The 26,123-nt window shown below is 35.3% G+C and overlaps 1 protein-coding gene across 4 annotated transcripts in view; it reads left to right on the top strand.

Moving 5' to 3' along the window:
* The window catches only part of AKAP6 (A-kinase anchoring protein 6), a 263,132-nt gene that overhangs the window by 55,593 nt on the left and 181,416 nt on the right, over positions 1–26,123 (top strand). For all 4 annotated transcript variants that reach the window (XM_085061926.1, XM_085061924.1, XM_085061927.1 and 1 more), the window contains exon 3: positions 22,737–22,988. In XM_085061926.1, the coding sequence (XP_084918052.1) occupies positions 22,737–22,988 (252 nt within the window). The remainder of the gene's footprint in view (positions 1–22,736; positions 22,989–26,123) is intronic.

Below are 26,123 nucleotides of genomic sequence, written 5' to 3'. Positions count from 1 at the left end.
AAGGTAGAATAGGGAATGCTGAAAAACATGTTTTTTTACCGTGTTACAATTTAAGTTATATGCTTTTGATTTGCAGCTGAGATCTGCAAGAATAATTCCCTGTCTCAAATCTGTTCAAGATTCATTTTTGATCCTAGTTATGAATGAAATATTTATAGTATCTCTCAATGTCTGTTTAATCTTCCTTTTTTTTTTTTAAATTCTAATGAATAGCTAAATCACCAAACAAAGCATTTCAGCAGCAAAGACTTCATGGTGATCTGCACTGCAATTTTAATTACTATGCTCAGGTTTGTAGTTACAGTATTTGGGAGTGATTTGTGAATTTTGACCAATTCGCAATTATAATACGGATTTTCTTTGCTACTGTGTTATCTTACATAGGAGACAGCAAATCAGAATGAAAGGGCCACACCTGTAAGTTATTAAAGAGGTTCCTTGAAAAATTACCAAGGAAAAATCCATGTTGTAAAGGTATCTTACAAACTTCTGGGAAAGACATCCTCTGTTCACAAGAATACACATTGGTGCAGATTGGTTTGGGATTTTTATTTGTTAGGTTGCAAATCATGTTCTAGCTGTTGGTTGTTAGCTTTATTTTCCAGCCTCTCTCCTCTGTTTTATTTTCCTTTCAGCTGTTTTCAGGTTCTCTCTCTCAAAGATTTTGTCTTTCAAAACTCCCATCTGATTCCTGTCCTTTTTAATTTTCTTCTTCCTCTTTGTCCTTCACTGAAGCACATTGCCGAGTCATCTGCTGCCATGCTGAATTGCTGCTGCAATTCAAAGGAAGCTCAATGGCTTTCTTTCTTAACCTGGACCAATGCCACCTTCTGCAGAGAGCAGGAGCCTGACGGAGCACATGTTTAAGAGTACTTTCTGCATTAAAAATGAAGGAAGGAAGTAGACAACAGTACTGCTCTCTATACATGGGCCTACTTCAGTGTAGAGTGGGTTTTTCTTTTAAATCTGGCCTTGCGTAATTGCTATGACCATAAAAGAGTAAAGAAAAAAATCAGTTTAAGGTGCTTAATACCTTTTCTAGTATGCTCAAATCAGTGAATGCATAGGTTATTAGGGTGCAGGACATGCTTTTCTTCAAAGAGTTTTGAGTATGGCTGTGGTGTGTTCCTGCAGCAATCCAGGTAGTCAGCAGCTCGCTTTGTGTTGACACATAGTCCTGCACTACTAGAATCTGACCTTGCCAATTTTATTGGAGGTTTTATTCTTAGTTTTGTTTGTTCCCTTATTAAAGATGAAGATTCAGTTGTTATAATTGAATGAATAATGATTTTGTTGCCTTGATTATTGAATAATTTGTCCTTGAAAAAGAAATACAGCTTTTAGCATTTATAGAAAGGAGGTGATTTAATTTTGATAGTGAAATACTGCAACTGAGGAATAACTATAAATTAGACATCTGTAAGAATTTCTAAGAATTCTGCATTAAATGGGAATTATCAAATAGTTCAAATACTCTTTGAAGATCTCACTTCGTCAAACTGCTCCAGGCAAGTGGACTTTCCTCTCTTGCAGAACCAGTTGCAACTGGCAAATTACCGAGTCTTAATAAATTACTTATTAGAGCCAACCAAACAGAAATAATAATAATAATAATAATAATAATAATAATAATAATAACAACAATAACTTAAAAATTAATACACAAAAATATTTACATTTAAAGTATAAAGAAAGCCAGAAAACTAATGCATATACAAGATATAGTTTTGCAAATGTGCATGTAGGTAACTTTATGCTTCTTCAAAGCTGTTGAACTGTATGGACCTACAGAAATGTGAAGTTTAATAACACATTTGAGCGGCTTTTAAATGTGTAAATAACATATTTATAATGTTGTACTTTGTTTAGTTACTTCTGTATTTATTTTGCTGTATTTCACAAGGTACAAATTTTATGTCAAGTAGTATTGTAGGAAAATCTTTGCTATTTGTCTTCTGGGTTCACTATGCAAGTTAAAGGAGGTAAGTGATAAGCTCAAGAAAACTACTTTGCAATTAATTGCGTTTATTGTGTACATAATAAATTTTTAGTTGTTCATTTTTTCTATTCTTACACCATTTGAGAGAAAACCACATAAAGCATAGTGTCCTGGAAAGCAAAATTTATGTTAAAACAAAGGAAAAAAACCACCAATGAAAGAACATGAAAACCCAGAGGCTCTGGGCAATAGTCTTCAGTGACACGTTTAGTAACTTCAGCATTAAAAAGCGCAGTGAGATATTTCAGATCCAGCAGACTCGAGAGGCGGCAGGTTCTGCTGCGGCTGTGCTGCAGCACCATCTAGTGCTGCAGGAGCTGCAGGAGTTGCCCAGCTGCTTCCTGTGCTGCTGAGCAGGAAAAAAAGAAAAAAGGGATAGAGGGGAAAAGGGAAAAGTTTGTTATCACATGCACAGAACTTCGCAGCATTAGCAATAGTAATTTGCCAGGTTTTTTTTAATATTTATCTAAAAAAAAAAATGTCCTTAATAATGTGTCAAGTTTAGCACACTTGCAAAATAAAGTGCTTGATCTTACAGTGGTAAAGCTGATATAGAACCCTGATATAGAAATTTGTGTACATTTATGTACGTATATTAATAAATATTTATACTCTTGCTACCTCCAAACGTTCAATATCTACAGTGAATTTCTACTGTTTCTCTATGTTAGAAGAATACCAGCTTGGTAATACTGCTAACAGGAGACAGTGTTTAATTGGGGTGTCCCTGAAGATGGAGATACGTATAATCCCAGATCCTTCTACTTGGATACAAAATTCAAACTTCTTCAGGTTTGCATGGGTCACTAGATAAGTTAATGTTTTGGTACATTTTGCCTACTGTTTTGAAGTTGTTTACGCAACACACCCAGTGTATACTTGACATAGTGCAGACCATACAGAAGCCATGTGGCCTGGAAGATGTCCAAAACAAACTGGAAGCAAAATCAGTGGTAAGAGCAAGTTATTGCAGTTCAACCCATCCATGAGACCACTGCTTTTATCACCCCCTCAGCCTCCCAGGCAGCCCCTAAAGCAAGCTCTCTCTCTGTAACAACATGGTTCTTTTACTGTTTTGCTTACAGTTCACAATTTATTTAAATCAAAAGGAGCACTTATATTTTGCCGTAAGTGTTATTACAAATCAGTTTTCTGGAAGAGGTGCAGACATCAATTTAACAACATCCTGGAAACATAATATACCCAGTATGATAAAATTTTAGCATGAGAAAAGTCCTTATGCATTAAGTAGACTAATGGATTTTGTTTAACTTCCTTTGATAAGTTTATGACCATCTAAATATCTAATATCTAAATATGTTTCTAAATAGGAACATGATAAACTCCTTTTATCCAAATGTACTTATCCTTCACTGAAAGAACTGAAACAAAACCAGTGAAAAAGATGTAAGATATGCTGAATTTGAAGCAGCTGATTAAGAGAGCTGGCACATATCTTCAAAAGTATCTGTGCTCTGTCTTAAAAATCTGTGTGCTTTCCATCTTCTTTCCTTCTATGAAATTTGGTAAGAATTATTCACACATAGCACATACAGCTGTGCACATCAAATGCTAATAAGAAGCAATGTGAAATATGCAACAAAATACTGTACTGATTTTGTGTGTGGGATGAATAAGGGGCTTCCAGTCCACTGAAGCAGTGATAAGACCAAGATTTTTGTAAGCTCTGTTTTCTTTCTGTTGCTTCGCAACAATATGTGTATTCATTTAACTATCGAATAAAACTGTTTGGTCTTTTGCACAGTTTCATTTCACTGTGGCTCACATGGACTGAAAGAACAGCTGAATAACTTGATATGGAAAACTTATAGGTCATGAATATTGGATGTAACAGCTGTTTTCTTTAAAACATTCAAATGATGTAATCCCATTGCTTAGAAATGTCTAGAATGTGACAATCAGTTACTTGAAATAGGAGAAGGAAAACTGGTTTTAGCCAGCCTTTCATTTCCTGGGAAAGACCATGTTTAGAGTTTTTAATTATTAAATCCTTCAGAGCAAAATCTAAAACTGTCATTTTTAAAATATTTATTCTCTGTGAAATTTTAGAAATGCAATTTAGAAAAAAGTGTTCCTCTGCAATAACCTTACTTATCTTTTAGTTTGTCAGAGGATGATGTAATTTTATAACAGAGAAGTCTGACTCCACTTAGAGTCTTTGAACTGCAGTATGCATCTTTAAACATGTCAAATCATACTTTGTAATTGAAATGCATTGGGTATTTTTTAATAGGCTACTAAGCTTGAATGGTGTGAGTGAAATCTGCAGGTTCAACTGTTTTCAGTTCAGTTGTTTGCGAGAATAACAAGGGAGTCAATGTGTGCACTCCATGCAGGTCCATTTAATTCCTTGTTTTCTGAAAGAAAGAATTTGAAAGTGTAGGGAGGAACAGATTAAACCTTCAGTCTCTGCTGCATGTGAATGGAAGACAGGCTGCAACAAAGGGGTACTTAATAGGTATGCAGTGAAAAAAGTGATCCTCAATGATACTCAGTTTAAATGACAGTAATGAAAATGCCAAAGGTGGCATTCTCTCATGTTTCCTTTATCAAAAGGAGAGATTAATGTCTGCCACCTCTCTTTGCCTCACATAGGTGCATTTCTTCATGTAGTTTTTCTGAAGCTATTAAATAAAGGCAAATACAGGCAATTGGACATGCACTTGGGACAGATTTTTTGTTAAACTTTAATTTTTAATTATGGAATTATACAGTCTGCAAGATCTGTTGTGTTAAAATAAATCTTCTTTGCTTTCAATCTGTTTGTTGTTTCTAACTGAAATGTTTTCCTTTTCTGTTTATAATGGCTTGGGTTGGTGCTTAGGGAAAATTTTAGGGGGAATAATAAAACTATCGATTAATAGAACCTTCATGAAGTTTGAACATTCCCAGTCCTGTATTTAGCCTTGGTTATATCACCTGCAAGAGAATAAACCCATCCTATTCTGGTATTTTCAAATCCACAAATTAAGTTTTATCTTAAAAATTGTAGAAGAGGAAAAGATCATGCATCCAACACTTTTCTTGATACCCACCTTGAATTATTGTGTGTAGGTCTTTGATGTACTCCATCGCTACATTTGTGTGAATTAGGAAATACCAAGTAGAAAATATCTGAATTTTGGTCTCCTATTGCTGTTGAGAATCACAGAAATGTAATAGGCTGTAAAACACTTTTTGTTAGTTGTACACATTTGAGTCACCTATACAAACTGGGTATCATGGAGGGAAAGCCTGTTCTGCTTTTGAGAAGCTTTTCCAGGCAAAATTTCTTTGCAAAATTTTGATTTAAGTTAATGGATTTTTTTTCCAGTGACAATTTCTTTAACTGGAAAACTTGAAACTAGCTTAATGCGTCTTATCCAGGTCTGTTTGCTATATTCATAAAGGACTGCATTTTTAGTCTGTTGTATAAAAAATATTGAGTTCATAATACAAATTATGTGAGCTGTCTGGTTGGTAAAGGTTAGCTCAAGGTAAAAAGCACAGGAATTAAACCTCAAGCAAAAGTATGTAATTGAAAAAACTTACAGTGATGTTACAAGTTTGAAATTAGAAGCCTTTCATATTATTTCTAACATTTCCCCCCCTAAAATAACTGCCAAATCTTTCATTATTAACAAATAATAATTAAAAAACCCAATAAACCCCCCATTCAGTAATTCTATTTGGATATATGCGTCAACACGAGTGATGAAATTGACCATGGGTGTCACTTCATTATGTGTTCGCCTTTTACGTAACCCTTCCAAAAAGCATTTGTATTTCAGGGAAAACAGATGACTCATTCATTAATTCTAGCCTCAGATGTTTTCCTTATGGCCTTCATTCTTTTACATTTCCAGAATAACTTGCTGAAAATGTGCCCCATTTTGCAGAACTAGCAATAAAGATCTTTCAAAACACTTGTGATGAAACCTTCCAGCTCTTCTGAATTGTCATTCTATTATGCAGTGTTTCATTATTAAAGTCAGGTCATGTATGTTATTCTGCTTATATTTCTTTCACCACGGTTTTTAAAATGATCTTTATATCGTTTTCCTAATTAAGTGGTAAGTGGTAGTCCATTTCCAGCTCGTCAGTAGACTACATGCCTTTCTCACCCAACTTGACTCATCTACTGCTCCCTCCTGGAACAGGGAGTGCAATCAGCAAGTAAAACACTAGCTAGTAGTGCAATAACATTCTGAGATGTGTTTCTTGGTGTTACCTGATATTCAAAGGAAATGCATCTCCTGCTGTTAGGCAGATATGAATCAAGTTTCAAAGACAGAACTAAGCCACTGACCCTCAGTTATTCTTTCTCAGTATTTTATGAGCTCAGCCCCAAACCAGAGGAAACACTTGTATAGAATCATAGCATCTCAACATATCATGCCACTGTTGCATATAAATAAAATTAAGGTTTTAACTAAACTTAGAAAATCTATTTCATATTGCAAAAAGCATACATATCTATTGTAGCCTATGTAGCTACCTGAAACCTGAAACAGAAAAATAAAAATAACTGAAATTAGTTGAAATAATTTTGAGCAGTTATTTTTAAAAAAAATTATCTAGAAAGCTTTATATAACACTGTTCAAATGACTTGAGTAAAACCAGGTAATGCAGTGCAGGATATAATCTTTGAGTACAGAGCAAGGAACTGTGGCCAAACCTGGAAATGTTCTTACAGTCAAATTTTTCTCCCCTCTACTCCGAAGTCAGTAGTCCTAATCTGCTTTTTTACTAAGCACTGGTACAAAATATTTACCTTACTGGTGATTTTACTGCCATTTTTTGAATCAGATAGTCTTACTCTCATTTTTAAGGACTTCTGCTGGCTCCTACAGAGGTAAACCTATTTACATGTTCAGGAATGGATTTAAAATGGGAAAGATATTTATGTAAATGCAGATTTTGTGATTCTCACATTTTAAAAAAGAGGATGTCTGAGCAAAAATTTTTTTTCTTAATTTTTCTTAAATTCTTTAGAGTTTTTAAAGGCTGAAGCTATGCTGCAGGAGCAAGCCAATGCTTTTCATGATGTTCTCAAATAGTTAGGTTATGGTGTTTCATAAGAAATCTTCTCTCATAAAATTATTCTTCAGAAAAATGTTGATTGTGTAATAATGACAGTAACATTTCTGTCTTTATGTTCAAAGTTCAGCTGTGTGTGCATTCGGATACTGTACTATTTGGGGTGATTACAGTATCCTTCTGAGTGTTGGCCATCTCAAAAGTATATGAATGGTCAGCTCACTCAAAAACTCCAGCTCTTGATGTTGGGATATACTTGAAGACTTTGCCTGCTGCCTATATTTTATTTTAAATTTTGCTGTTTGGGATACTTCTAATGCTAAATTTAATTAGCTTGTTGCTAGTTGTTTTGAATACCATCTCAAGTTTGTATGTAATTCAGGATACATTTGATGTTCTGAAAGGATAACAGGAGTTTATGTTGTTTTCACCATTTTTTCTTAATATTCTTGATTCTCTAAAATACATTTTGCCTCTAGTGAATTTTGCTACAATATCAAAGGAGCAGTTTCACTGTGATAAGTGCTGTGTAGAAGTTTCAAAATAATTTGCAAAAGCAGCAACTTTTCTTGGGTTTTGTCTGTTTGTTTGCTTTTGAGGTTTGTTTTTTCTTCCCTTCATTTACTCTCCCTTAAATGAATGTCCCTCATTTAATAGTGTTTCTGATTGTAGTGCTCTCAGAAAAGCTTCTCTCGGGTGTGTGTGCACACTGATGAGCTGGCTGACCAGTACAGCTCTAACCTGGGGCCGTCACAGGAGCTGTTTGTCGTGGTTCCCCATGTGAGGCTAGATCTGCCGCTATTGGAAGTATGAGGATGGGTGGGAACAAGAAATATGATCCATGAATAAAAAAGAAGAAGCGGGGGGATGGGGGAAGAATGAGAATGAACAGCAAACGAGGGTGGGGAGGGTATGACTGAGCCTTTAGACATGACTTAGAAATAGTTAGACAGCCAGAGAATTCCAAAGGAATCCAGGGCAAACCAAAATCCAGGGTTACCAAAGGCCTGTACAGAAGAGGGAGCCCTTTTCAAGATAACTAAAAGTTATTGGAGAGTTCAGATGTAGTAAGCTCAACAACAATGTAAGTAATTTTCTCCTCCCATTTAGAATGTAATAGTTAATTATTACAAATAGGAACATTGCAAAAGTAACAGTCTCTGGTTTGTAAGCAGTGAATCCCTCCATTAGGGAAGTCATAACTTCCTATTAATACATTTGTTCCTAGCATATGATCTACCACGTCCTAAAATAAGTTCTGAGCTTCCTAATATTAACCAAGTCGATCTTTCCATTCTATTCAAAGCTTAAAAACAAAAGTTGAAGTAAATTTGGGGTCAGATATTTAATTTTATGCCATGAATTAGAGGGTCTCGTCTCCAAGATCAGCTTTACAGGGTTACCAAGTGACTGATATGATACTAGATTCCTTCCTGTCATAATGCCATAAACATTCTGCTGGAACTTAGGTCAGTGCTTAAAATAACCTTGCTAATTGCAAGTCTCCAAGTGTCGGCTGAAATTTCAGTGAGCTGCTGCACAGCAGATCTGAATGTTGAGAAATCACTACTGTAGCTCGGAACGTGCAGGGGAAGAGCAGACAGGCCTAAACTTGATCTGCACCAAAACACAGGTAGAGGCAGCAGACAATTCTCTATATTTAATGTAAAACAAAAGCTGTTGACTCTGCGCTGAAGATGGATTGGGTTACAGATCATCTATGGCTTACTTGTCTGTATTTTAAACAGACATGTATTTTTTGAATTGCTGGTTGCATGTAACTCCTTTAGCTGAGGAAAGGAAATGGGACTTTTTTTTTTGTTGCAAAGCTGATACCTGAAAACTCTCCTTGAAGTATAAGTGAGGTAAGACACCATTAAGCTGAAATATTTTACAAAATGTTAAAAAAGTACAAAGCAATAAATTTTCAGTTTGAAATTTTTATAGAAATAAAAGCATTTTATATAAATGAGTTGGTTTTCAAGTTCTTTAGAAGTATTGCATGACCTAAATGTGTTTGGTTTGAAACAATACGTTGTATTTCCTGTGCACTGTGAACCTAACTTGTAAAATTGACAGATTTTTTTTCTATAAATGTAGATTTCTGAATATTGAGAAAAGACTCTTCAGTTTCTTTCAATGCCTGTTCTATATACTGTAAAGTTTCTGCAATCAAAATATTAGGCTTAAACAATTAAAACTTTTCACTTCTGATGGTAAAAAAGAAGTTTGTCACATGTAAAGCTCTTGGTCTCCTGTTTCCATGTGGAGATTTTACCTTTTTTGTGTGTGTTGAGATGAAACTTAATGCTCAATCTTCTCTAGTCTCTTAGACATTACTCAGCTAACTTTTAATAGGTCACAGTATAATTAGAAATAGATACTTTAAGATTATAATTGCATTACTTTGGTTACAACTTTGACCTATATTGTGAAGAGATATGTTTAGTAAAGGCTTAGGAAACCAACAGACGCAAAATACTGTCAATAATAGAAAACAAGGAATTTCATCATTGTAGGCAGATTTTTCTATTTCTATTAGAACCTTAAATTCTGTAGCTTTTCATAAGGAGACTGAATGTCCTGAACAATCTGGTGCTTATCACAGTTGCACTAGTTTAGCAGAACATTTTAAAAGTATTCTGAGAGTTGTATGCTTTCCAAAGGCCCTTTGTTTTAGTTTTGTTCTCAACTCACAAAATTGTGTGTGTGCCATATACTGAGGAGTATGCTCAGACTGCTCAAAAGCATCTGTTGTCTCTGCAAAATTATTCATTCTTTTGAAATTGTATCTACAGGAAAAGTTCAGGATTTTTTTGGTTAGGCAAGACTGTTTTCTTCAAAGATTTGCATTGGATTAAGATGATAAGCTTTTTGACTTCTCTGAAGCAAAAATTGGCACTGAATAGAGAATTGTTGACTGATGTGTAGTTTCTACAAGGTGCCAGGAGAACGGGAAATCAGCCCATAGATTATGGCAGCAGTTGCATCTGTTATTTGGATAGGAATGTTTCATTGACTTTTAAAAGGTTTTTATTTTTGCTCTTCAGCTGCCCATGCATCAGTGGCCAATTGCTCTTGCTTAGACTTTGCTGGCTAAACAAGTTAGTACTTTCATCTCTATAATGGCAGTTGGCATATTCTTCTCCAAAGTGCTATTTCTGAAAGTTTCATTTAAAGATCAGAAACAAGGAGTGGAAAATTCTGCTACAGCTTTATGTGCTTAGTACTAGACTAAGCGTAGTAGGGGCCTCTTATTGCTTCATTTCATATCCTTTTCTGAGTGCTGCTTTAGATCTTGAGATGTATCGGTAAAGTAGGAGTCTGAATTAATTCTGTTCCATAAAAGAAGAACTAGAGAGGTGTTTTTGCTCTTCTGTGCATATATTACCATTTTAGTTCTGTTAGGGAGTGTGATTTTGGAGTGGATCTGCTGTTCATCCCTATTCAGCACTCTTGGGTTCACACTGGAGAACAGTCCCTCCCTAGACAGACAATTTGCTATTGCTTAAAGTCTTTGCCATGTAGAGGTTTCTTTTTAAATTTTGCCTTCTCAATTCATTTGTCTTTATCTATGTTTCATTTGTTGTCACATCTGTAGTGATATTTTCTTTTGCCTTTCCTCTGAGAGACTAGATAACTATTTGTGCAAAAGGATTTTGCATTTAATGTTTATGTGATTGCCTTGAATGAGTTAGAAATATATGGTTGATATCATAATTGCCTCTTCCATATCTATTGTCTGTACTGATAAGTGAAAAAGCTTTCTCAGAAATTAATATTTTTCCTGGTTTGTTTTTGCAGTGTGCTTACCTCAGACAGAAAATCAGATAGTGCAGAGTCAAGTTCAATTCTGATTATTACCTGAATTTAATTTTAAGTCTACAGAACAGTTTTTATAAATTGTAAACATCTTCAGGAGAAATTTGTGAATTATTTTGATGATCTTGATCCCATCTGAAATTGTAAAAAAACCATAATTAATTATAAGCAATAACGGTAAATTTTAGAAATTCTTCACACTTTGAAATTTGAAGGAAGTTATGGCTGATGTTTTGGAAAACGGCCATTACAATGAGCAGTTGTAATGTTCTGTCATCCTTCGTGCTTCAACCTCAGAGTGTGATACATCTCTATTAAGGTCTATGGCCTCCCTTGACCCCTTATTAAAAGAGCTAAACATTAGGTGTGGATTTTAGTGTGTCTTATTGCTGGAAGTTAATTTATAGTAATGGTTGAGAGGAATTACAATGTTCTACATAACATGTTAATATTTGATTAATGTAGGACATGTTTGATTAATGTTGGGCAGGATATTCAGTGGTAGAATTTTAAGAGAATGGATGTAGAGGGCATATATAAATATATTAGGTTGCACAGACTTGCTGTTATCAATACTATTTCAAGAATTTCTCAGCTGACCAAGCTTCCTGTTGGCTCAGGGTGACTCAGTTTCTCACAAAATTCTTGATGAAGTGGTAAAAATGTGTCTGTGAAAAGACCTCAATATTTAACAGCTGTAAGAGAAATAAAAGATTGTTTTAAAATACCAGTGCTCCTTCCATTTTACTCAAACTTGCCAAGATTGGCTGATCTGACTCTGTCTTGTCAAGAAAAGGAAAACTTTTTTATTTTTTTGGTTTTTCTACAGTTTTCTGGATTTCTTGTTTCGGTAGATGATGACCTGCATAGAAATATATTGTATTTTTGAAACATGTTGAGAATACAAAAGGTACAGGAGTCCCTAAGAATGTAAGCTTTTGGGTGTGTGGTCAGAAGAGGTGTCTCTTGTTAGAAGTCCCAGGCTAAAAATCAGGGTTTTGTAGTCAGGGCTGCTGCAAGGGGTGCTCTTTTCAAGATTGTTGTACAGTAAAGCTGTCCTTAAGCCTACCAGAGCTGGACAGTCCCTCATTGTCCATGCACATTTTATACTCCCTGTGCAGGAGGTGAAGCCTGAGTCCAGCTGCCTCTGCTGGGCAGGGCAAGTCAGGCTCTGGCAGGGCTGTTTGCTCCAGTGTGATACCACGAGTGTGGGGTTACTGTATTTCCAGGCTCACATCCAGCCCAGCAGCAGCACAGCCACTTCATCTCAGAGGAAACCTTGTGACCCAAATAAGTCTCTGCAGAGCCAGCCCAGTTATTCCAAGAAGAATAGGGAACTATGAACACTTGCAGTTTATATGCAACCTACCTTTCCTATTCCCTGTCTGTACTTCAAATGCAACAATTCAAGGATCCAATGCTATTTATTGTGAATCTTGTAATCTGAGGAAAATATTTGACTTTGTCTAAATTTAGGATTCAGTTCAAGGTTAAATTGATTATGACCATTTTTGCAGGAAATATAAAAATGTACACATGACTGAAATGCACAAACACATGTTAGAAGCTTGAAGCCATTTAGGTTCATTAACTTCTGCACATTCATGTTTGGCTATTGAATTTCAAAGCGTTACTTTACAAGCCCAGGCATGGAAACAGCCTTTCTCTTTCTCATGCACAGTGGCAAGAGTTACACTCAGCACTGAAAGCTACAGTCTAGACAAAAATAATTTATAACTTATCTCTTTAGCTTGAAAATAAAATGGCATATAAAGAACTAGCAGCCTGTTCAGAGATAAAACTGTTCACTGTCAGCATAAGAAACAATTTATCTCACAGGCCATGCTGTCTTGCTTTCTTAAAGATGTAAATGACACTGACTATGAAGTGCTTCATAAATCAAGAATATTATTCCAGTTAGCAATATGTAATAAATATATTTGCCTATATATACACACATACGTCTATATAAAAATGGATAAATATTTAGATAAACACTGCTCATTTCCTCCTTCTTTCAAGGCACTTCAATCCTACTGTGTACTGCACAAGTACTTTCTCAAGCAGCAACATCTTAACAGCCATTAAGTGTGTCAGTGCTTTACACTGGAAAATTCTCTTGTAAAGCCAAAAATTGGCACCATTAGAATTATCCTAGCAAGCTGTCTTCTCAGAACTGTCACATTGGAATATGCCTTGCAGGAATATGGTTTTGGAATATGCTCTACAATGTTTCTAAATTAAAAATAGAGTGTATTTGAGTAGTTCTAAAATATTATGTCTAATTTTACAATTAAATATTAGATCAAATTCTAGTATTCAAATGCTAATGTCTGTCACGCTTATATTTCCAAGCAACCAGAACAAGTATCTATTATTAATGAGAGAGAATTTTAGTTTCCTCAGAGATGATTTGATTATAAAGAAGTACTTTATTGTGTAGGTATGGCAATTTTTACTAGCTTAGCTTAGAAGCATTTCTGACCAGTGTTCTGCAAATCTGGTACAAAATCTGTGGTTTTGATCATTTGCTGTTTTTACAGCATCCTTTTTACATTTGAATCAAAAACTCAAGTGTACCATGGATGTGATTTTGTTTAAAAAGAAGATACTAGACCCAAACTTTTAAATACGCATCTGCATTAACATTATACATTTGGGATGACAGTGAGATTTGGAAATAATCAGCATGAAATAATAGTTAATACAAGTTAGCTTCTTTTTTATGTAAAGTCCCATGTAAGCATGTGGTTTAAATGGTCCAGATAGCTTTGAATTACATTGGATCTTAACACAGTCCCATAATACAGATTTCCAATTTAATCTCCATTTTATTCCTTCTAAGAAAGCTTGCAAAACCCCCTACCCTATTTTTCCTTTTTTGGGTGCAAACTGGGGGGGTATTTTTGTTTAGTTTTGTCTTTATTGCATTTGAGGTCAAAAACCACAGGAACATTCTCTCTGACCTATGTTGTATCTATCAGAAACTAATGAGGAACAATTTTTAATATATTGTCTAATCAGGAATCATAATAATCATAATCATCAGGAACTGCAGGGACAGGACAAGGGAGAATGGCTTCAAACTGAAAGAGAGTACATTCAGGTCAGATATTAGGAGGAAATTCTTTATTGCGAAGGTGGTGAGGCACTGGAACAGTCTGCCCTGTTGTGGCTGCCCCATCCCTGGCAGTGTTCAAGGCCAGGTTGGATGGGCTTTGAGCAGCCTGCTCTAGTGGGAGGTGGCTCTGCCCATGGCAGTGAGGTTGGAATGAGATGATCTTTAAGGTCCCTTTCAATTCAAACCATTCTATGATTTGGTTTGATATGATTTCTATGGTTCTGTGATAAGACACTTGATTTGTCTTCTCAAAGAGCTCTTTCTACAACTAATTCAAGACATTTTATGTGCAATTTCAGAATTGAAATTAGAATAAAAATCCTTCACATTTTAGATGTCTTTAATACATATAAATATTTTTTCCCCCTAAAATCTATTCCTTTATTTCTTCATTCACTTAAAAACGTAAAATAGCTTTCTGCCAGCCTTTCAAATTGTTCTTCCTCCATATAGCAAACTTCACTGTTTTTTGTTTGCAGTTTTTGTTTGCTTGTGGTTTTCTTTTCCTATCGATTTATTTTTTTAAATTTTATTTTTTTTTCTAGCACCTCTTTATATATTCTAATCCTGACTCTTACAACACAGTAAGTGATATCCAGAATGGAACAAGTGTCCTGGAGGTGGTAGCCTCTTTCAGACTACAGGAAGTGCCTCCAGATGCTCTAAGTGTTTTGTAATTGTTACTAACTCGTTGGAGGATCTACAAGGGCTTTCAAGATGGCTTAAATATTTGTCACTCAGGAGAGAGGGCTGGAAGGTCACAAACATCAAGCAGCATGCAAGAGAGACTCTAGGGCTTCTTTCCCATGTTTCTAAACTCAGAAAACAAAAGGAAAAAAGATCTCAGTAATCCCCATAAGATTTAATTGATCTGTCCCAACCAAACAGTTCTATGATTCTGTGATCCATTGAACAATATAAAAGGGAACAACCATGCCAATAGAGTGAAGTCTGGTAATAAAGAACAAGAGAGTTTGTGTCCTTTTTCCTGTCCTAAATAATGATTGATGGAAAATAACTTCAAAAACATGTCTCAGAAGCTCTTGGAGGCTTGATATAAACAGCCACTTGTCTTGAAAACTTCCTATCATGCTATCAATTTTCATTATGGAAGACCTGGCACAGATGGTAGTTCTTCACTTCTGACTCTTCATTTCTCACTTGAGATGCAAGTCTCACCATTCTTTAATAAATTCTGTTATAGTCACTAAGCTTCAGTCAAAGAGAGTGAATGAGGTTAGCATTCTTTGGCTTAAGCAAGTCAAAATATTTTGATTAAAATTTTTCTGTTGTGTTCTGCATGTCTATGCAGAAGGCCTGAATTTTTCTCCTGTGTGAACTTGAAGTGCCTTTTATTTATTTATTTAGATATCTTATGTTTCAGTAGTTCATTGCTGCCCAAAAGACTTTGTGCTATTTATATAGGGATACATTTTTTTTGTAATTTAAACCTTCATTATTTCAAGAATGAGACTTTTTTCCCAAGAATTTTTCTCTTTTACCTAAACTCTTCTCTTTAGGAGCAGGTGTTCTCCATCAATGATCCTAATTAAATCTATTGAATTTAATAAAAAAAAAAGAGTCTTTTTAGTCTTTCTGAAGAAGTCTATGAAAACATCTTTTAAGATACATGCATCTCTTTTCTTGTGGAAACAATAAAAACAGATTGACTCATTAGAAAATAGAGCTCAGACAATGAAGATCCTGTGGCCTTGCAGAAAGCTTAAAGAATGATTGAATTTTTCTTATTCTATGCCAAGAATAATTGCAAATCTTCTTTACACTAATAGTGAGGAGAGAACAAGAGAGGGACATATTCAAAGCTGAGCTGTCAGGGTAATAGTTTGCTAGCACAGACCTTTGAAATTCACTGTTTTTGAAAGGACAACCAGTTCTGCTGAAAATTATTGAACTAATTGTGCAATAGGATTGAATTCTGCTAGTTATTTCATATTGTAGATAAAATTACAACAGTTATGATGAAATAATAGGAGTGGTCGTCTTTCTGAATTTTCATACAGCTTACATGCTTTTTTGTTATATTAAGTTTTTGTATGTCTTACATGAAATGGTAGTAGGGGTTTCCTCGTAGCCAGTGAACTACTCTCTACACCAAAGTAAAAGTCTACCTGGTTCTGGCTAGGCTACCAAGAACTGGTTGGCTTAGCTACAGCAGAGTGTATATTTTCACTGTGAGTAAAAACAGGAGTGTGGCTAGCACAGGTCTTTCCCATGAGAATTCCTTTTGTGTTTTATAAATAAAGTTTGGATGTTATTAAAAACAGTGTCCCAAGATCTGGACAGTGCAGGCCTGGCCAATCAGGCCTAGGGGAAGGCTTCTGACTGACCAGTCTGGGTGACCTTTGAAAACTCTATATATATGATGAAATCAAAACAATAAAGGTCTTTCCTTCTTGCCACTGAGAACTGGATTCTTCTCTCTGCTATCGGCTCAACAGCGACACAGGAGTACTTCCATTTGCAGCCTCAATTTTTATTTGTGTGTGGTAATTTGAAATAGTTAGAAATGCTTTTAAATTACACTTAGTATATATGGTATGCAGAGAGCAAGAAAGTGCTGAGTAAAGAGAGTAAAAAAAAAAAAGAATCAAAAGTAGGTATCCAGACAGTTGGAAAATATGTCCTACATTCTTCTATCGTGGTAGAAAAAGTAAAGATATGTGAAGATACCTACAAAGTATTTGAAGGATGTTCTAATAATTCTTCTCTCTTCCATTTCATAGATATGAATAGATATTCCACTTGGAGAAATGAATATATAATATGTGATGAGTGTCCTTAGTTTAAATATACTTCATAATTTTTTCTCATTTCTTTGTGATTGTAAATAAGCAGTGCAATTTAGAATTATATATATATTTACCGTTATCCAATGAACACGCATTTGAAAAATGCATTTTTTTTTTCAAACTTACCTCTACCACTTGCTTGACTAGGTTTTTATAAGTGTTTAGTGTTTTTCCTTTTTTATCAGAAATAGCTGGAAACAAACCCTGCTTCTCTATTGCACTGTTCAGTACCACATAGCTTATATGAAGAAATGTTCTAGAGTACCTGTGCAATGGTGTCTTCCAGAGAGCAATACAGGACCAGACTTCAGTCAGCACAAATATGACATTTTGTATCAAGTTTTAATTCCTGTGAAATTGTCAGTTAGCCCTTGATAAAAATCAGTTAGCTTTAACATGCTTAAAATAAGATAAATGAAAACTTGTACAGTTATGCATGGAAGGAATGTTGTACAGTGATAACTTTAATAGGAAAATTCTCTGAACATTGTGGGCTTGGGGGTACAAGAACATATCTTTTATTCTGAAGCTTTCAAAGGTTTTTTAGGTTGTAGCTGTAGGCACATTGCACAGTCAAACCAGTGGAATTCAGGAAAATTTTTAGTTGCAGAGGTCACATCACTTCCCACAGCAACTTATTTGCCACATTCACCTTGCATTTGAAGTTTCTTATACAAATGTAATTATGCATTAATGTTACTGTTTTCAGGAATATCCCAGAAATGGCTAGCCCAGACTTGTTTGCACAGTAGTCTTTCAATCCAGTTCTGGTGTGTCTCATTTTACTGCTATAACTTCAGTGACTCTCCTGTTCCACCACAGGCCTTAGAGTGGTTTTGTGCATCAGCTATCTGAAACTTCCTGGGCGAACTAGATGCCTCCTTGTCATTAAGAATCTGGCCTGTGGTGAATGCTGTGTTCAGAAAGGCTTTTGCCATTAAAATACTGAATAAATTTAGTAGGGGAAACAAACATTTGAAAGCAGTCTCTCTTCCCTGCAGCTATTCCCTCCTGCAGGAAAGGTACAGGCTGGCCTAGGTTTGTTAGACACTGCAGCTGGTCCTGGCAAGTGAGCTGGAATAACTTCCAGCAGCAACTGCCCTGTTTCTGGACAAAAGGATCCTTTTGCATGTTCCCAGTGTGTTTGATCCTTTGGCCCCAGCAGTGGTCCATATGGCAAAACAAATGCAAATTGCTGGAATCCCGAGACAGGGGTTTCAGCATCAACATTTCAGGCATTTTTTCTCAGCCTGAAGTGCTCAGTGTGTGATATCATGTCTTATTCCTTTCTTCTTGCTCATTTTCCTTGCAGATAGTCAAGTAATATACTTACACAACAAACAAACTAATAAAACACATCACATAAACAACTAATAAATTATTACAGAGCCACTCTGTGTTTGTTACAATCGCATAGAAACCATTACTATTTTAGCAGCTCTGTCAAAGAACTGATGATTTGACATCTCTTTCACATTATTTCTAAGTATAGGGATATAAGAATGTAACTCACTGATTCCTGAGATAACAAAATGCAGTAGAAACATGTCTATTTAGAGTTCACCAAAATGAATATTTATTTTCAAAACTGTTTTGAGAATTTTTCAACCGCAATATCTGTACAATAGAAAGTGGATCATCTTAGATCCACTTACTGGAATTTTGCTATGATTAAAATGTTGCTCACTTAAAAAAATGAGAATCAATTAATCAAAATAAAAGCCAAGCTGGGCAAGAGAATAGTGTGCAGAAGGTTATGATGTGCCAGGAAAAATAACAATGAATGGAATGTGTAATATCCATATAATGAGGGAAGAGCAGAGAAGCTTTGAGGACCAAGGTATTTCCAAGCTCTCAGTGCCTGCAGAACCCTCCTGGTAGCTGCTTTCCTTTGCATTCTTCACCCAGTAAAATGCATTCATATCCCTCGGGCACTGAAAGCCACAGCCATACCTGCTACACTGCTTTAGTACTTCAATCACTTTTTGACAAGCTGGTAACTCAAAGTCAGTCCAGGTCTTTCCCTGGCAGTTGATTTTGCTTAGTCAAAGTGTGGATTTCTCATGTGTGGTTGTTTTGTTGTTTTGTTTAATTGTTTATTTAAAAATGGCTGCTTTTTTTTTTGCCTTTTTTTTTTTTTTTTTTTTGTGTAGCATTTACTGTTAAGGTTTCACCAATAACAGAATGGTTTTATCCTAACACTGAATGAACGGCAGATAGGGATAAAAAAAAAAGAGAAATGATTTCTTTGAGAAGTCAGAGTGCATTTTAAAGGAAAAATACCATTCTAAAAGATGTTCAGAGATATAAACCTTTCTCTTTTCATTTTTATATATGCATGAGCATAAAAGAGTAGTGCAGAGAGTGGGTTTAATTTATAATTTTCAAGTACAATTAAAGTAACAAATCTAAAAATTCTTTGGCATATATTCTGAACTTTTTCCCAAAGAGAAGAATTTGTACATTCTGATTGGAATATTTGTCTTTTGAGGAATTAAAAAGCACTTAAAAGAAAAGACCAAATAAATAGACATTTTCTTAAATCATAGATTATGGTTGCATGTACAGCAGTTGTAAGATGCAGTGGCAATCTGTTTTCCTGCTGAGGTTTTACTGCAAGATCAAAGAACAAAATCTCCACTACAGCTTCTCTGTCACTGATACTAACTCAAAAGCAACGTATTCCAACCTTTCATCTTTCAGTAGTTTCATGTACATCTTAACACAATTTCTTGCAGACCAGAGAGAAAATATTTTTTAAGTCAACATCAAAGCTGTTTTCATTGACTCTTGATGGTTTGTTTATGCTCTTTTTCTTCATCTACTGCAGTGTTGCAGTTCAGGCTATTCTAGTTGACAGGGAGAGCTATGAGCAGGCTGATGGATTCAGCAGCTGCAAATTACAGGATCAGCTGTCTGGAAGACTGAGTGAAGTGGGCAGTTGGCAGCCAAATGGGGTACAACCCCTGTAGCCTGAGAAATTCCACAGTCAGTGCTACAGGAAAGCCCATGTGAAGATGACAAAATCTTTACCTTCACACCACTATGAAACTGTGTAAAAATAAAAATGCCTAGCTGACATGTGAGATTAATGATTATAAAAATTGTTTTGGAAATGATGCTTTCTAAAAATCAGATTATTATATCTTCTGATATGAAACTATATACTGTTAAAATGGGGAAGATTTTGCACACTTATATGAATAGGCTTTTTATTATTACCATTGACCTAGAACTTATGCTTATTTACAAATAAATGCCAATAGATTATTACTTAAAATTGCATGATTTATTTTATCTACCTGCCACTTATGGTAAGAGCAATTGGCACTCATGACAGCATTTTGGAACTACCTTGTGATACTGCTGTTCTTTATTTATGAATATGAAATGTAAAAAGGCACAAAACAATTTTGTGCTGGTTTTGCTCTATTTAAGGCTGTCACCTACAAGGAGTTAGGAAGAATGAGGAGAATGAAACCAGGTCTTGATACTGAGCCTCAGTAAAATTGTGAACTTACATAACATGACATTTTTTGCAGTATTTGATCCACATTAATTATTACAGAAAATTATTAAATTCAAAGCTGTGCTAGATATAATTATTTATTTTTACTGAATTATATGTAAATCTAGACATCAGGTACAATAGTAAGAAAAAGTTTTGCTAGACAATGGCAACTGAATTTGACACGATATTGTTTCCTTTCGATATTCTGGTTTGTGCCAGGCAAGTGTAGAGAAAAGATGCAAGTAAATAGGATGCAGCTTTATTAATGCTGTTCTGCTGACCACTAATCCACATTGACTTATATGGCAAAAGTTAGCATTTCTTTGTAATTATTTTCTGCTGAGGGCTAGCATTAACCTTTACAGAGCTATTCTGTCATTGGCACAGCCTTCACCATCACTCCATCATATGACAGTTAAAATCAAAGAAAGAGGGTATTAATAGGGACCTTAATACTTTTTTTTACAAACTTTATGTAAGATGAGCTTCCCGCAAACCGAAGTCTAACTCACTTTATCCAGGGACCTGACCTGTGGTGAAATGAATTCCAGTTCTTTGGGCAATGGCTATAGGCTCAGCTGAAATGGAAGTCACCCACCAAAAGATTGGTATGTGATTCAGGAATGACAACTTATGACTCCTCAGATTTTCTTTTAAGAAATACCCAACAGACTGATAAATGAGTGTGTGCCATGCATATGGAGTCTGAGCAGTGAGGAACTTCAGCTTAGCTCCTAACTCTCACAAAAGCACCTTGTGCTGCTCAGTGAGAGGGTGGCATTGACAATCTTTCAGCACAAAGTGAATTCAGACTGCTCTTCTCTCCCTTCAGGCTTAGAGTGCATGTGCAGGTGGACTGCTCAGCATATATGTGATGTTGAGCTGGACACACTGAACTTCTACATGCACTGTAGACAATTGTCCAGGGCTTCTGGATGTTGCATAGCTTCTGCAGAGGACTTGATGTAACTGTCAGTGTTTTATTAAAATGAGTAACTATCAATGGCACCTGATAACAGCAAATACTGTATTATCCGTTGTACAAAATTATTTAATACTATCTAGAGATTTGATTTTGGTTTAATTTGTTACATATGTGCAATTACATATTCAATAATTTGTCTGTACTTTCAGGCTGAAGGTGCCAAATCTGAACTTAAAGAAATGACTGTACTGTATTATTAATTTAGAAATAATCAAGATTTTCCTGTTATACTACTGCTGTACAAAACCCCAAGGGTTTAATCGGGGACATAAAGGTTTCATTGTAATTATGTGATAGAATTGTTTCAATAGCAAGTTTGAAATGCAAAATTATGATTATTCTCACCTTTATTGATACATATGTATTTATTGATACAAATACATATATATATATAAAGGAGATTTCTTATGGTTTGAATGAAATTCTTTTTTTTTAAGAAATAGGTATTGGATTTAAATATTCTATTAAGTCACCTTAATCTTAGTCACCTTAAGCCACTGTCACAGATGTGGGAGAAAAACTTCTAGGGTCCAGTAGCAATTTTTTCCAGTGTTTTAATCACATTTCCTTACTTGTACATAACATGCTTTTTACACATAGTTTTCAAACAGAATTATTATAGAGTGTTGTTTGCTCAATAGCATATGCCTAAATATTCTTCAGCACTGTGACTTGTCCTTTCACAAAAAAAAAAATAAAATTAAGATTAGATTGAAATTAAATGCTAAATTTGGAGTATACCATCCCATCAAAAGTTTAGCTTTATAACCTGGTAACCCATATTTTCTCCTTTTTCAACACAGCTGTTTCCAGCTTCTCTGTTTTCCCTTTTTTTCCTTTCCCACCCAAATTCTGTTCAGTTTTGGGCAAAACTATGAAAAAATTAGCGCCCTTTCAGCACCACAGTCAGCAATGGGTTGCAGAAATAGCTTATTCCCATTGAGTCTATCCCAGACTTTTGTTCTGCTTGGTTATAGAGGTTAGATTCAAAGTTAAATTCTGTCCAAATGAATTTTTTTGATGACAGCAGAGACCAGATTCTTTGTGTTTTAACTGGGGGGTGTGTGGGTGTGTGGCTGTGTGCAGCAGAGAGGGAGACAGCTCCTGGCAATCTTGTCACTTTCATTCCTATTGCTGTCTTCTAGGATGTCACTTGATGGTGTTAGTTTTCTGCTCCTGATTCATGTGATCTTGTTGTGCCATCCTTCTTATTGTATCCTGTCTCTGCACTTACTGAGCAGTACTGCCAAACAGGACAGCTGCTGGTTCAGTTGCTGTAGCATTGCCATGAATAAAAAAAAGAAAAAACCCTGGATGTATTAATTACAGTATATTTCCTCTATGAAAAGTTCTGTTCTGCATTTAATTAAAAGTACATGAAAAGTAGATCTAATCTGTGGCAGGACTATGCCCACAGCTAAATATCTACTTTATTTTTCCATTACAGGATATTTGTGAAGATATATCTGATCACGTTGAACAAATTCACGCTCTGCTAGAGACTGAGTTTTCCCTGAAGCTTCTGTCTTACTCTGTCAATGTGATAGTTGATATCCATACAGTGCAACTGCTCTGGCACCAGCTCCGTGTTTCTGTCCTGGTTCTGAGAGAACGCATTCTCCAGGGACTACAAGACGCCAATGGGAACTACACCAGGCAGACTGATATTCTACAAGCATTTTCTGAAGAGACTAAGGAGGTACTGTAACTAAATCAAATTTAAAGAATTTCATCTGTGTTCAAAGCAGCTCATCCCTCTTCCCCATTTAAAATTTCTAGGATGACAGTTTTAAGGATGACTTACTTGTCTTCTAGCTATTTTGCTAATTTTTTTTTAAATTATTTATTTAAATTTATTTTATCTTCTGCTGATACCTGTTCTTGTTGGACCAAATTACTGCAAATTAAGATCAACTTTCAGAAATGTCGTGCTACCAATGTTTTCTCTTGATCTAAATATTTTTCAGAAAGGATTTGAGACACTTACAGAGGTGAATCTGTTCCAAAGTTTTTCACCTGGTCACTTGTGTATTTATAGCCAATTCAAAAGTTAATTTCCATGTGCAGTGATTTCTTCAGTGAAAGTTTAGACGTTCCCTTCCTGCATACACAAATCTGAAGCTTACATAACATTTCCAAAATGTTCCAGACTAGGTCAATTTTCCTTTACAGCAAGATGATGGTCTTTAATTTGAGTCTCAATTCTGCAATATGCCTTTAAACAGTCAAGCACTTTTTCTGAGGAACAATGATGCAAGAATTGTACATTGTTTGCTCTGACAGTATTTCAAATTCACACACATGTATATGGTTTGTAAAACTGGATTCATACAAATAAAATGCCTTTTCCTTCAATTTATCACTACTAAATTAACTTACCTAAAGGGACTCTACTGGCCTAATTTTTTAAACTGTAAGAAGATGAACGTTTTGAATAGTTAGGGTAATTAATGGTTGATAGATAGCATGTTAAAGATTTTTCATTTGACGGAAGTCCTAAGATTAACATAAAATGCTTTTTTTTGTGATTAGATGCATTTACAAAAGAGACCTCTAAATCAATGCACTGAATTCTGAGACCTGTGTTACAGAGGAAGTAAGAAGTCCCCTAGACATGTCCTGAATTTCATATCACTCAAGTTCAAAGAGAATGAGAATATTTCTCTGCTCTGTGCTGGCTTTTATATTTGTCTTTGGCACAACAAAGTGGATGGTCCAGAAATCAATGCTCAGAGATGCTCAGGCCCACATTCCACACCCCCTCTTCCTGGTGTGTGCATACCTGGCTGCTTCAGATTGTTTCTGCTTGGCTGTTGCTGGCAGGTCTGAAGGAAATCTACTCTTGTCTTAATATCCAGGTTTGTGTATTCTTGGGAAGTCATTATTTCATGACAAGGACACAGTCATTTCAAAACATGAAGAAGGTGCATATTCAGATACTAAGAAAGGGGAAATGTTCCATCTGGTTCTGATTAAAACTGCTATAAAAACATCCCTGCTATACAGAGAAGGACTGACTGGGGAAGGAAAGATTATTTTTCAGTAGGGAAAACACATGTTGCCAGATGGGATTATGTAGTAATATAATAGACAAAATACACTGGCCTGGTCAGGTACCCAGCTCACTCACTGGGCAGGCAGTACATGTGCCTTAGGCTATCCCAGCAGTGCCACGCTGAATAGGATGCCAGCAGGAAAGGGCACACAAAGTTTTATGGCTTGGAGAAAATAGAGGCAACAGTGAGGCAAGCCATCTGCCATGATAGTGATGCAAAATTAGGAAAGTAATTGTTTTATTAAAAAAACTTTGAAGAGTTAAGATTTTGAAGGACCATTTCTTCTTTAAGAATTAATCAGAGATAGTTGAGAAGGAAAGAAAAATGAGTTCTGGGCAGCCTGGGTTTTATTTCAGAATTGAGAAACCAAGAAATAAGGATAATATCATGCTTTGTTAAAATACATTGCATCCTGATGTTCTCAAAGAGAAATGTCTTACACCTTAAATAAGTTCATTTGAAAAAATAAAAAAAAAGGTCAGAATTTTACTGTTTTAAATATATAAATACAAGAAGTATTGGAAACAGCCTAGAAAACTTTACAGGAAGCATTACTATGTGAAAAGGGGAAAAAAATTACTAGGGCGTTCCTATTGGTAGCCCAACAAATAATTAAATTTGTTTTTCTAAGATCAAAACAATAAAAACATGGTAATACTGGCATTAAATAAAGCTCATCTAAAGCACACATTTCAGAAGCTGCTTGGAAAATGACCAAGCAAGATGGTTTAATGCATATGATTGTAAATTTTATTACTGTTAATAAACACATTTTTAAGAGAGGAAGGAATGGAGCTCATTACTTAGGAGAAATAAAGGCCTTTAGAGCCTTGGAGAGGGGTTTGATTTATATATGGTTTTACAGTTTCTAATCATTTTGTGAGATAAGAAGGACAACACAGCTGTAATACTGATCGTTGTTTAGTCACTATTTTCCTCAACAAATGCTGCTTCAATATATAAATTTGACAGATTTATAGAAAATTCCCCCTTTGTTTCTGAACTGCTGACAATGTTGAATTTGTGGCATGGGATCTACATCTGGATAGAATGTGCTAAATAAAAGATGTGTTCAGTATCCAAGACTATGGCTGATAAATGCCCTTCTGATTATTTTTTTTCTATTTTTTAGCTGAAAGATTTTTTTTCCTATTTTTACTTTGAGTAATGCAAGAAAGGGTGGATGGAGTAGAGGGCTCAGACATTATGTGTTTATATGCTTATGGGAATTGGCATACAATAACCTTCTTTATTGAAATGCTTCCTGTTCAGACCAAATCCAAGAGGTTTATTTTGAGATGGAGAGATTATGTGCTTATTGCACCTTCTTCAAGCATCATGCATAAGGTCTTTAAAAAATGGATTTGGGCAGTGTAGTGAGACATATTGTTCAGAGCATAATTCAGACATAAACCTATTGTGGCTACTCAGGAGTTTGCTCAAAAAAACTATTATGAGAACCAAACCTGGAAAGAAAGACGAGTGTACTGATTTAGTCACGTAAAGTTAGAATCCTAGAACACTAATTTTTCCCCTTTATGATGCTTTTTTTAAAGTAGTCTCTGTAAGCAGAAGTCTTGTATTGGTAATAGAACATCTACTGAGAATACACTTACATTGTAGGCTAAAAATTATTTTGCTGTGATTGTTATCAGGTTTTTGGGTTTTTTTACTGTCCTTCAAATAAGACCAAACTATTTATAAGCCTTAATTTGACTGATCTTAAAATCTCATTTGCAACCCGAGATGGTCTCCTCTGGCTATGTCCATGTTTCTGA

The sequence above is a fragment of the Lichenostomus cassidix genome, chromosome 5, assembly GCF_008360975.1.
Source record: "Lichenostomus cassidix isolate B80296 chromosome 5, HeHo_3.0, whole genome shotgun sequence".
Classification (NCBI taxonomy): domain Eukaryota; kingdom Metazoa; phylum Chordata; class Aves; order Passeriformes; family Meliphagidae; genus Lichenostomus; species Lichenostomus cassidix.
The sequence above is the reverse complement of the archived record's forward strand: the minus strand, read 5'-3'. Positions and strand labels throughout refer to the sequence as shown.